Source organism: Phascolarctos cinereus, unplaced genomic scaffold (genome assembly GCF_003287225.1).
Source record: "Phascolarctos cinereus isolate Bilbo 61053 unplaced genomic scaffold, phaCin_HiC Scaffold_9;HRSCAF=440, whole genome shotgun sequence".
In the NCBI taxonomy this organism is placed as follows: Eukaryota; Metazoa; Chordata; class Mammalia; order Diprotodontia; family Phascolarctidae; genus Phascolarctos; species Phascolarctos cinereus.
In genome coordinates this window covers 132,024,586-132,036,982 of record NW_027556402.1, presented here as the reverse complement: position 1 = coordinate 132,036,982, position 12,397 = coordinate 132,024,586, and the positions used below count along the sequence as shown (strand labels likewise).

General features: G+C 35.2%; 1 protein-coding gene across 2 annotated transcripts in view; it reads right to left on the bottom strand.

The window, feature by feature from the left end:
• Positions 1 to 12,397, bottom strand: part of UBA6 (ubiquitin like modifier activating enzyme 6) — a 79,278-nt gene that overhangs the window by 11,261 nt on the left and 55,620 nt on the right. For both annotated transcript variants that reach the window (XM_020999834.2, XM_020999835.2), the window contains 7 exons: positions 11,960 to 12,011; positions 11,800 to 11,863; positions 8,894 to 8,963; positions 7,881 to 7,952; positions 5,736 to 5,853; positions 2,405 to 2,598; positions 69 to 196 (listed from right to left, as the gene is read on the bottom strand). In XM_020999834.2, coding sequence (XP_020855493.1) covers positions 69 to 196; positions 2,405 to 2,598; positions 5,736 to 5,853; positions 7,881 to 7,952; positions 8,894 to 8,963; positions 11,800 to 11,863; positions 11,960 to 12,011 — 698 coding nt within the window. The remainder of the gene's footprint in view (positions 1 to 68; positions 197 to 2,404; positions 2,599 to 5,735; positions 5,854 to 7,880; positions 7,953 to 8,893; positions 8,964 to 11,799; positions 11,864 to 11,959; positions 12,012 to 12,397) is intronic.

The following is a 12,397-nucleotide window of genomic DNA, read 5'->3' as shown; positions in this document are numbered from 1 at the left end:
ATTATGCTTGATTCTACTATATTTCAGAATACAGAAGAATCTGATTTTTTAAACTACTTGTTACATACCTGATTTCAATTTTTTTAACTTCAGCTGTCTCGGTAAACACTATAATTGGAATGGCTAAGTTAAGGAAACAATTTCTGTAGGCTTCAAATGGAAGGCCACCAGCAACTTTGATCAACTCCAATGCAATCTGGATATAAGAAATAGATCTGATTAAATATTATCTAATATTTAATTCATAATACACTATGATCCCTATTACTTGGCATTCTTCCCATACATCATCTCAGGCATTTCTCAGAAAACAAAACAAAATCAATTGCTAAATAACTTGTATGGCTTTTGGAATGGTGAGTATTCACCTGACATTTCCCAGATGCAGAGCCACTATGTTACTTCCACCTATATACAATACAGCTGTACGAATAACCCCCACCTCCACTGCCATACTTTCTGACCCTAGCTGAGAACAATAACCAAATCAACACCACCATTACCGGAATCATCAGCCCTCTCATGCCCCTGTACAAAATACTCCTCCTTGACTACTTAATGACTACCTCTTTCTCCATTAGTATTGTCATCCCCTATCAAAATGCAAGCTGCTTTGTAGCACAGACTATTTTATTCGCTTGTGTTTGTATCCCTAGTGTTTAGCACAGTGCATGGGGTTTTGGGGTTTACTAACACTAATATTCATTAGTATACTTTGTTTCTACATCTTGCTTGTCCAGCCTGAACCACTGGCCTACTTACTTATTTTTTAAATCAATATCAAATAGTTCTGGTGTTATTCAAAACATATGGAATTATATTAAACACAAAAACCCCAGTTCTCAAAAAAAAAGCAAACTATTAACTACACAGAAGATTCCTTTAAAGAACTAATAAGAGAGCTACAAATTAAAATTGAGTTGGTATTTGCCAATCATCAAAGTTTACAAAAGAAGGAAAAAAATCCATGCTGGATGGGTTGTGACAAGATAGGCACAGTAATGTGCCACAGAGAGGAGTTGTAAATTGGTCCTAATGTTCCAGAAAGCAATTTAGAATTATGCGTAAAGAAAAAAAAGATGATTGAAGGGAGGCAGCAGTGTGACATAATGGACAGAGAGCCCTAGAATTAAGATGTAAGTTAAAGTCTTATTTCTGACACATTCTGGCTGTGTGACCCCTAAAGCAAGTCATTTATATTTTCAGGACCCAGGCTCACTACTCTGTTAAGTTGTGGCATAAATGTTGATCTGCTCTGGTAGAAAGAGTTTCCTATATTAATGAAATCACAGGTACAATTAAGAAAAAAAATGAAATCTAGAAGAAGGCCTCCACCATGTTAGGTATAGCACTGTGAAGGACTTAAGGAAAGACATGGATAGAAACCAGTCACGTAAGATTAGAAGACGTAGATAGTTTGCACTTCGCATGTTAGAGGCAGTGACCGTATCAATGAGACTGTGGATCCATAGAACACACTCTTTCAGAGGACAGAATAATGTATATATTCTAGAAAAAAAAATTCATCTAAAATGATTAAAGTTTCACTACTTAAAGAAGATCATTATCTGGAATGACATATATTTTCTTCCTCCTACAATGCTGGATAAACAAGAGTACTCTATGTAATATGTATATTTATCTCTTGTTTCTCAATGGCTTACAAATCTGTAATAAAATACAAAGTAGGCCTAACTGCCAAGAAAATCCTTTTATTTTTCTCTAATTGACTAGCTCCCTCTTGAAAATGACTAAAGACTGTTCAAAACTTTTTTTTTTCTTTTCAAGTTTTGCATATCACATCCAATCACCTTGCTTACAGCAGAGACCCTTACTTTATGCTGAGAAAACAGAGGCTACTTGTAGTAAATTAGGGTGCTGATCTAAGTGAACTAATGAGTTCCCATGGGGTCAATGATCATTTCTATTTAGCTGACCCATATTCATATAGCCAGCCCTAGTATTTCTCTTGAACTCCAGAACTGTATCACCAGCTGTCTACAGGATATATCAAAATCAACATGTCCAAAACCAAATTCATTATCTTCTCCAAAACCATTGTTCTCCCAGACTTCCCTATTAATGTTAAGGATAATACCTTCTAGGCACCTCAGAACTATTTTTGATGCTTCACTCCCATTTACTGCATCCCCATCCACATTCTTTTTTTTTTTTTTAAAAGCAAAGCATTTATCATTTTGATACCGAGTTGTGGTTAGGTCAGTTACAGTACATGAAGCACTTCTATCATTCTAAAACATCTCCACACCTCCAAAACGACATGAAAATGTTGAAATGTTTTCAGTCAAAATTTAAATTCTATAATAGATAATATTTATATTCATCCTTCCTAAAAATAAGTCATGGTCAGAAAGGTTTTCATTGAGAGGATCAAGACACTCACCAAACCAGACACTGCAGCCGTGGATGTTGCTATAGCAGGGATTATTTTCCCAGCAATGCGCTTTGTTTTCAGTCGGTCAGCTGGTTCAATGTTATACATCTTGGCTCGAAGATTGGATGCTGCAGTGATGAAATCTATGTGCCCATTACTATCATCATCTTTTTCAAATGAAAGTACCACCATCCGAAGGTCATCTGATTAAAAATAAGAAAAAAAAAGTTTGAACCAGATGCCCACATTTTAAAAGTAACGATTACAACTGATGGTTTTTTCCTCCCTGATGATTTCTGTTTTGTTTTAAGATGACTGAAGAAAAAATGACAAAGTGGGAGATAAGCCAGGAATTGCAGTTACTAAAAGATACAAAGGCAAGATTTGTGTGCTGACATGAGCAAATGCCACCTATTTTTTTTTTTAAAGCAGACCTATGATTTCATTGGTATATCATGAGGAAACTTCCTCTGTACACTGCGACCTTCTCTGCAATTTCCAGCTGAAGTTGCCTGGGGCAGTGAGAGGGTAAGGTTAAGTGTTTTATTTAGAGCAAGACTTGAACCCAAGTTCAAGACTTAGATACCAGCTCTGTATCCATTAGGCTATGATGTATCTCTAATCTAAATATTACAATAATTAAATAAATGTAGTCACACTATGTCAACAAGCAGAATTCAAGCAAACTGCTCTAAATTTGATAAAATTTTAAAAAAGGAGGGGTATGGAGAGCGAACAAGTACATTTTAGATGCATTTCTAAAGGATGTTTACTACTCATAAAGAGTTGAAAGTTATTAAGACTGTAAATGGTCTAAAAATGTGGCCTCGTCTATATGCTTTAAGTGGTGGACTTTTGAATATCAAAATCCTGTGAATAAAGGATAAGAGTCAAGCATAATAACATCAGACTTAAATACAGTTTACAAAAGTACTTTCCTCACAAGAGTGATAAGGTAGGTGGTGCTTATTTTTGTCATCTCCATTTTATAGACGAAGAAGTTGAAGTTGAGTAATTTGCTTATGATCACTTGACTACTACATGTGAGGGGCTTTTTCCACTGTAAAAAATTACTTATAAAACAAACAAACAAAAAGATCAGGAATAAAGGAACAATGATACAAGACTCTCGTCTACAACTGATGATTCACTAAAATGTCTACGTTTTAGATCACTACTGATGAAATTTGTACTTTTTTCTTTGTACTCTTAACCAGAGTTAACCTAAAGCATCAATATGGCAGAGTTTATCTGTAGGAACAGATCTAGATATGTTTGTTTCCTAAAGGAAACTGACTAAGGTACAACCTCATGTGATTTCAGTCACTTTTTAATTAGTACCCTTTACCAGCTCATCAGGCAAAATACGTAGAGCTATGGGGATAGAAAATTGTTATATTAGTGCATTGGAGCTCCTTAAACTGCCTTGACAGAAAAAGTGTTGGAATTATTGAATTCAGTTAAGGTTTAAAAGTGAATGATGGATTTGTTTTTTCCCCTTATTTATATTTAGTTTTCAACATTCAATTTCATAATGTTTTGAATTCCAAATTTCCACCCCCTCCCCAAGATGGCATGCAATCTGATATATGCTACATATACATGTACAATGATATTAAATATATTTCCACATTAGTCACACTGTGAAAGAAGAATCAGAACAAAAAAAAAACATGAGAAAGAGAAAAACAAAAAAGAGAAAATAGTATGCTTTGATCTGCATTCAGACTCCATAGTTCTTCCTCTGGGTGTGGACAGCACTTTCCATGGAATCTTTTGGGATTGTCTTAGATCACTGCATTGCTGAGAAGAGCTAAGTTTATCACAGTTGATCATTACACAGTGTTACTGTTACTGTGTACAATGTTCTCCGGATTCTGCTTGCTTCACTCAGCATCAGTTTCACCTAAGTCTTTCTTAAACCTGCTGGCTCATTATTTTTTTCTTATACAAAATTTCTCCTTTTTATTATAACACATGGTACAGTCAGATGTGTAAACAAGACTGTGACAAATGGGAAAATATTGAGGCTGAAGTATGCAGCATCATGCCATTAACAATTCCAACTTTAAAGATACAAAATTGTCTTGTACACTGAAAAATTTTACAGTGTTCTGAGTTTTGTTTTGTTTTCCTCAGAAAGACTTCAAAATGTGTTGTGAACTTCTACAAGCAGGAATTAACGTTTAAGGGGAAAAAAGTAGGCAGCTTCTGATATATCTATTAAATATACATAGGAAGAGGTAAAACTATATGGAAGATCAAAAGATATTTCACTAGAAGATTAAAAGATATTTCACTACAAGGTCAGTGAAACTGGGGGATAGAAAATAAAAAACTTACATGGTTATATTTGATCACAGAGTTGGAAGACTGTTAAGTGATATCTTTTTTAAAATTACAAAACATTTAGTTGAGGAAATATTCACATCATTTCTTATAAAACAGTATTCCATTACATTAATATACCACAACTTTTTCAGCCATTCCCCAAAAAGATGCGCTATAAATATTTTGGTTCATATGGGTCCTTTTCCCATTCTTATGATCTCTTTGGGATACAGACCTAGAAATGGTATTGCTAGGTCAAAGGGTATGCACATTTTTATATCCCTTTGGGCACAGTTCCAAATTGCTCTCCAGAATGGATGGATCAGTTCACATCTCCAACAACAATATGTTAGTTTTCTAATTTTCCCACATCTTCAACATTTATCATTTTCCTATTTTGTCATGGTAGACCATCCGACAGGTGTGAAGTGATATCTCAAAGTTGTTTTAATTTCATTTCGCTAATCTGTAGTGATTTAGAACATTTTTTTCACACGAATATACTTTTTTTCTTCATCTGAAAACTGCCTGTTCATAACTTCTGATTATTTATCAGTTGAAGAATGACTTGTATTCCTATAAATTTGACTCAGTTCTCTACAATATTTTAGAGATGGATTTGTTATAATCATCTTTTGTTGTTGTTTTAGTAACATCCAACTCTTCATAACCCTGTTTGGGGTTTTTTTGGCAAAGATACTGGAATGGTTTGCCATTTCCTTTTCCAGCTCATTTTGCAAGTGAGGAAACTGAGGCAAACAACAGAGTTAGGTGATTTGCCCAAGATCACACAGCTAGGAAGTGTCTACGGCCAGGTTTGAACCCAAAAAGATGGGTCTTCTTGAGTCCAGGCCTGGCATTTGATCTGTTGCGTCACCTTGTTGCCCAATCATTTTAATAGCTACCGAACCTACTTTATAAAATCCTGTGTTTCTCTTTTGTGTAGATACAGTACTATTTAAAGAAAAAGTCACAGTCAAAATTACTTTTATAAAGACAGTCTCCTTACTTTTAGTAGCCTCATTGGACAAGATGGCCTTTTCTAATTGGAAAATAGCATTCCTCTCATCTTCACTACTGACATGAACATGGTCAGGTTTCCTCGCAGTCTCATCTGTTTGCACAACCTAAATTTATATAGGAAACAGAGCTACTCAGTTTAACGCCATCATTTTCTTGGTCTGAAGTTGGCTCCCACTATATATGTTATCTATATATTTTTATGTTAAAAAATAAAACTACAGAGAAAAGAAATTAGTGTAAACCCATTCATTGCAAGCTGTAATCTAAAGCAAATATCGACATATTATTTTTAAAGGGAAGCAGAACAGTTAGACTTGTTACTTCACTGATATAGGGATTCCCAGCAAGGTATCTGAACTGCTACTTGTAGAGGGGTATAATGAGGCGAAATGCCTTGCTCAAATTTACACAATGCACGGCAATGGAATTAGAAGATTCTAGGTTTTTACCGAGGCCAGCTCTCCACACAAGACATGAAAATTGCTGCCTCTCACTTCATAAGAAAAGGTAACAAAATCCCTATTAAACACAATGTGGGCAGGCATTTTTTTTGTTTTTTATACAAGGCAAGTTCCAGTTTCTCCTTGATGCTAGAGGTGGGAACAGTAACTACACAAACCTTTTCATCCAGTTTCAGAGCTTTCCATCAGTACTCTTTGGGAATCTTTGCATGCTGAAGCCATGGAAGATTCATTCAACAAGTACTTATTTATTCAACAGGTTTGACAACAATTTGCATTTATGCAACTCATTAGCCTACAGTTCTATGTCAATTTCTTTCTTTCCTATACCCAAAACAAAACTCTATGGGAAATAAGGTGAATGGCAGAAATTGCTAAAATGCACCTTTGAAGGATAAGGTGACAGAATGTGAGTTTGCTTACAGTCAATATATGTTTATTGCCTCCTCTATACACTGCCATTTTTCTGGGTGCTAGAGGATATAAAGAAAAAAACTGCTTCCATGTAGCTAACAGATTATGGGGTGGATAAAAATGCACATAATTAACTGTAAAATATGTACAATTTTTAAAAATTATTTTTCAATTTATTTTTAATTTTCAACATTCACTCCCACAAGATTTAGTTCCAAATTTTCTACCCATCTCAACCCTCCTCCCACCCCAGGAGGACATGCATTCTGAATAACCCAATCTGCCCTCCTTTCTATCAACTCCCCACTTTCTCTTATCCCCTTCCCCTTCTACTTTCCTGTAGGGCAGGACAGATTTCTATATCCCTTTGCCTGAATATCTTATTTCCCAGTTGTATGTAAAAACAATTTTTTAACATTCATTTTTAAAATTTTGAGTTAGAAATGCTCTTCCTCCCTCCCTGCCTTCCCTTATTGAGAATGCAAGCAATTCAATATAGGTTATACAAGTGCAGTCATGCAAAACACTTCCATAAATCATGTTGTGAAAGACTAACTATATTTCCTGCCATCCTGTCCCACCTCCGTTTATTCTATTCTCTTTCTCCTTTTACACTCCCTCCTCAAAAGTGCTTTGCCTCTGACTATCCCCTCCCCCAATCAGTCCTCCCCTCTATCGCCCCCCCCCATCCTCTTCCCCCGTTTTCCTGTAGGGTAAGATCGATTTCCATACGCAAGTGAGTGTGTATGTTATTCCCTCCTTAAGCCAAATCCAAAGATAGTAAGGTTCATTCATTCCATCTCACCTCTCCCCTCTTCTCCACTATTTTTTTTTGCCTCTTTCATGTAGTATAATTGAACCCATTCTACTTCTCCCTTTCTCCTTCTCCCAGTACAATCTTCTCCCACTCCTTAAATTTTTTAGATATCATCCCTTCATATTCAACTTACCCTGTGCCCTCTGTCTATATTCTCTCCAACTCCCCTAATACTGAGAAAGGCTTCATGAGTTACAAATATCATCTTTCCTTGTAGGAGTATAAATAGTTCAACCTTAGTAAATTCCTTATGATATGAAAGTACAAGAAGAAAAAGTTATCACAAGAGAGATTCTTTCTGGTTGGAGATGAAGGAAGACTAAATGGAAGAATCCCTATGAAGGATGAATAATAATCTTTTGTGAGATTTTTCAAAGGATATTTCAGGAAAGCACATGCTAGAAATAAAACTAAACATATGAAAATATTTAAAACATACCTTGTTTGAAGGTTTGAATCTTGGAATCTCTAATTTGGAAAGTATACTGTAGAAAGTTTCTACGGACAAGTCCTATTTTAAAGAAATGATTTCAATAAATGGTATCTCAAAATCTAACCATATTGTTAGAGAACTAGTCCTGAAATTATCTCTGTATTCTAAGACTCTCCAAAATAAGACCAAAAAAGGAAAACCAAATGAACAAAAATCTAGATCCAATGGCATTTCAGGTATGTGGAACCAAAATGATCAGATTATGCTGTATCCATTTTAGATATTCACATTTTATTTTTAACAATCATTTCCCCATGATGCAATAGTTCCTTAAATTGAAGGTGCATGTAAGTTAACTGATAATCTAACTTTGTAGAGCACTCAACTGAAAATACATAAGGTGTTGAGTTTTTTTTTATAATTAGTGGCAGTTAAACTACTGAAGTTTAGGAAGACTGGTGTTCATTTATGCCATTTAGTATAATTTGCTCCTATACCTACAGAGTATTCAGTAATAAGGAACTTTGTGAGACTGTCTCCCTTCCCCCTCCCCTCAACACTGCCCCCCCCCCCCCACGCCTTGGGAGGATATCAGCCTAGGAAGGGGCTCGTACTGAATCTGTAGTTTTACTAAGCTCCTACATTTTTTTCTGATGAGCTGATACTTAGGTCTTACCTTTCCACATACTTTTGAAGTTACCTTTCTGAATCCAAGATGCCAATTTTACATTTGTCTTTATTAAATTACATACCACTAAATCAATAAACTAATTTTTACTGGATAGTTGTATTTCACTATTAAGTTTCAGAGTAAATATATTACAACTTCTGCTTAGTAATACAAGACTTTTTAGCTCCTTATATGGAAGCCTAGGCAACAATGCAACACATTACAGAGTATTTCTTTAAAAAAAGGGAAGCATTGATACCAAGTTGATACCAACATTTACAGAAAAGCTGACATGTAATTAAGTTTTGATCTGTTTTAATGTCTTGTAGTACTTCCAAGAACATCTCACCTCTTCCGTAAACGGGATGCAATATATTGTAGCAAATAGCTTTGCTGCAGTGTGTATGAAACTGAAGTGTCTGTTAAAATAAACAAACAAAAAGTAACCTAGTCAAATGCCAATGTAATATTAACAACCCAATTTGATACAGCTTTTGTTAAGCTGCATCATCAACTGTTATATCATCAACTTTTACGTTATTAGGGCATTATGTTTTTATTGCATGATACTTTTCTTAAGTTTAAAAGAATTAAGTCAAAATAGTCATAAGTGGAAACAAGAAAATTATATATCTGTTCTAAAGCACCAAGAAAACTCATGATGCTCATAAGTTTCAAAATCACAAAATTTCCACTGAGAAAACACTGCAAAACCATTAGAACCCATTAGAAATATCAATGTTGCCTTATCGAGTACCAAAGACAAAATTAATAAACAAGCTTTTTATTTACTCCTGTGTGACAATCTGTAAAATGTTGTTAATAAAAAAGCTGAAGCATGCAAGTTAAATTGCAAAAAAGGCACACAGAACAGAGTTCTCACCTATATAGGGTTCTTGCATAAAAACAGAGGAAAGGATCCCATTTTATAAGAGTTTCCTAAAGAGATGTTTCTTGCCCTGACAAACTGTAATCTAAAACATTCTCTTTTAAATACAGTTTTTAAGTCTATATGCCTTTAGGGGAAGAAAAAATCTTTTTAATACACTGGACACAATTTGAATCATGAAAAAATAAGACATTTGTTTAATTTACCTATTTCCTTGTTTAAGGGTTCTTTTCTCACATTCCTCATTTTACTAGTGGCAACCAACAAAGGAGGGAATAACAGTATAAACAAATCATAGATTTGAAGCTAGGTGAGCCTTTAAAGTTATCTATAGGTGAGGAAACCGAGGTCTAGACCAGTTAAGTGTGATATGCTCAAAATTCAGGCTCAGGTTTTTTTCTTTCCACATCAAGCCATCTTTGTATTACAGTGTGGTAGATAACATCAGGATTTAAAACAATCATGAAGAATGTAACTTTCATAGGGGCAGCTAGGTGGCGCAGTGGACAGAGCTCCAGTCTTGGGAGTCAGGAGGACCTGAGTTCAAATTCAGCTTCAGACACTTAACACTTAACTAGCTGTGTGACCCTGGGCAAGTTACTTAACCTCAACTGCCTGATCAAAAAACGAATGTAACTTTCTGGCCACAAAAGATATTTTTAGGGCACATAAAAACTACAAAGAAATATGGGACAAAAGGAATTAAGAAGTTTTAGATAAATAGAAGCCAGAATGTACATTCAATTTTTAACAATGTCCAACACCAACAAAATAAACAGGTGAATCCACATATTAGTTAATTTTTTCCACAAACCTAAAATCTCATCCTTCTAGTTTTAATGAATATAAAAATATCACTGACCTTCTTTTTATATTGTTCAGGTTAGTAAAGAGGTAAACACTATTTCTTCACATAATACAAGTATTGATTCAGAAATGAAATGCAAGGGCAGCTGGGTGGTGAGCACTGGCCCTGGATTCAGGAGGACCCGAGTTCAAATCCAGCCTCAGACACATAACACTTACTAGCTGTGTGACTCTGGGCAAGTCACTTAACCCCACTGCCTAGCCAAAAAAATCAAAACAAAACCAAAACAAAACACCAAAAACAAAACACACAAAAAACAACAACAACAAACCCCACAGAAATGAAACGCAAATTTCCTAATTTTCTCTTGAATACTGCCTAGATCAGGCTGGCACAAGAGGCACATGGGCTGCTGGTGGCCATGCCAAAGATTTTGGGTAGACAACGAGGATGTAAAACAGCCTGCACAACATATTCCCAGGGGCTGCTTTGGTGGGCTGCAAGTGGTCCACAGGCTGTTTGTTATGCAGACCTGGCCTAGATCAATGATCTTTTTTTATAATCTTCTTAATTTATTTGAAATACATAAACGAGCCCCGTTATTTAAGTACAAAAGATTTCTATGGTAGCTTAAAAAAATGAAATCTATTATTTCTACATAGAAAATTATTTTATAATCTATAAAAATTACCATGGCTGAAAAATGTATCACTGTACCGCCAACCCAGTAATGATAATCTCCAACCTTAATTAGGCACAGAGTCCATCCTGAAGCCTTTAATTGTGGAGGGCATATCAGATTACCTACTTAATGGTACAACTTTCAAAAGGCTACCAGTAAGAGGAACATCAGTAGTAAATACATAAAAATGGAATTCTTTACTACTGGTTCAGTACAGATTGTTAGTAATTGAGAAGAAGTGTTCTAAAAAGGTTTTCAAGTACATTTGAGTAGGTGTTGGACTAAATAACCTTTAGGTTATCTTCAGAGTTGAAATCTGATTCTAGAATCCCTATTGGGTCTCATAATAACCTGTAAAGCAGATGAAACCAAAGCAGGGGCATTAAATGAGTAGTTATATTGTTATTTAAATACTGAAGTGTTAAAGCTAATTACTTAATAAGTCTAAAGATAATTTTCAAGTTAAGAACAATAATTCCTTATATATCTGATAGCAAATATTTCAATAAAGGGATTAGTGATTAAACATTATGAAAAATTATAACTGTACTTAAAATTCAAGATTTCACTGATGTGGGCAATCTCACCATCCTCAGAAATTATAACCCTAACACCATAGGGAAATGGTATTTGTTAGTTGGTTAGTAGGCTACCCTGTGGCCTTTAATGCACCTCTCCAAATGTGGATAGGCTGGTCCTTGTATGACAGACAAATAAATCTGATGTGAGGTCCGTATAGGAAACCCTTAAAACTTGGTATAACTGGCAAGAAATCGTGATCCACAGGAATAAACTTCAAGAACCCAATTCCCTGCCACTGATGAGGCAGAAAAGAATTTTAACGAAGTAAAATTACATCTGTGGTCCAATACTTACAAAGGATCATTAAATTCAAACTTGACTGGACAAGGTGGCCTCTTTGGGGACTGCCAAAACAAACCTAATAAAGACATAAACGGTGAATTTTTATGTAGGCAACCGTTAATTAAAAAAAAACCTACATTAAAGTGTCCTCCACATGTTCAGGTATACTTACTGCCATCTTTTAATCGTGTATCCAGGGGAAAACAATGAAGAAGCTGAAGAGCCTGGAGAGTCAGGGAGGGGAAAGGAAGAAGAGGGTCAAAGAAAAATATAATTAACGTTAAAAATATGGTAGTTATACAATTCTTTTCTTAAAAAGAAAAACAAACAAAAAACAGAAGACCATTTTCTTTCAAATATATTGTTCTTTGTCCAGATATACAGGGAAGGGAGTTGGGGTGGAGAGAGTAGAAAATAAAGAGGGAGTTGGTTTTGATGACGTTTCAAATGAAACTGAGAAAGGGTGACCAGGAGAATCAAAAAAGAATAGTGTCAGGAAAATCCAGAGAGGAGAGAGTATCCAGTCAATCAATATTTATTAAGTGCCAGGTACTTTGCTAAGCACTGGGGACACAAAAAACTGACAAAAGATACTTCCTGCCCTCAAAAA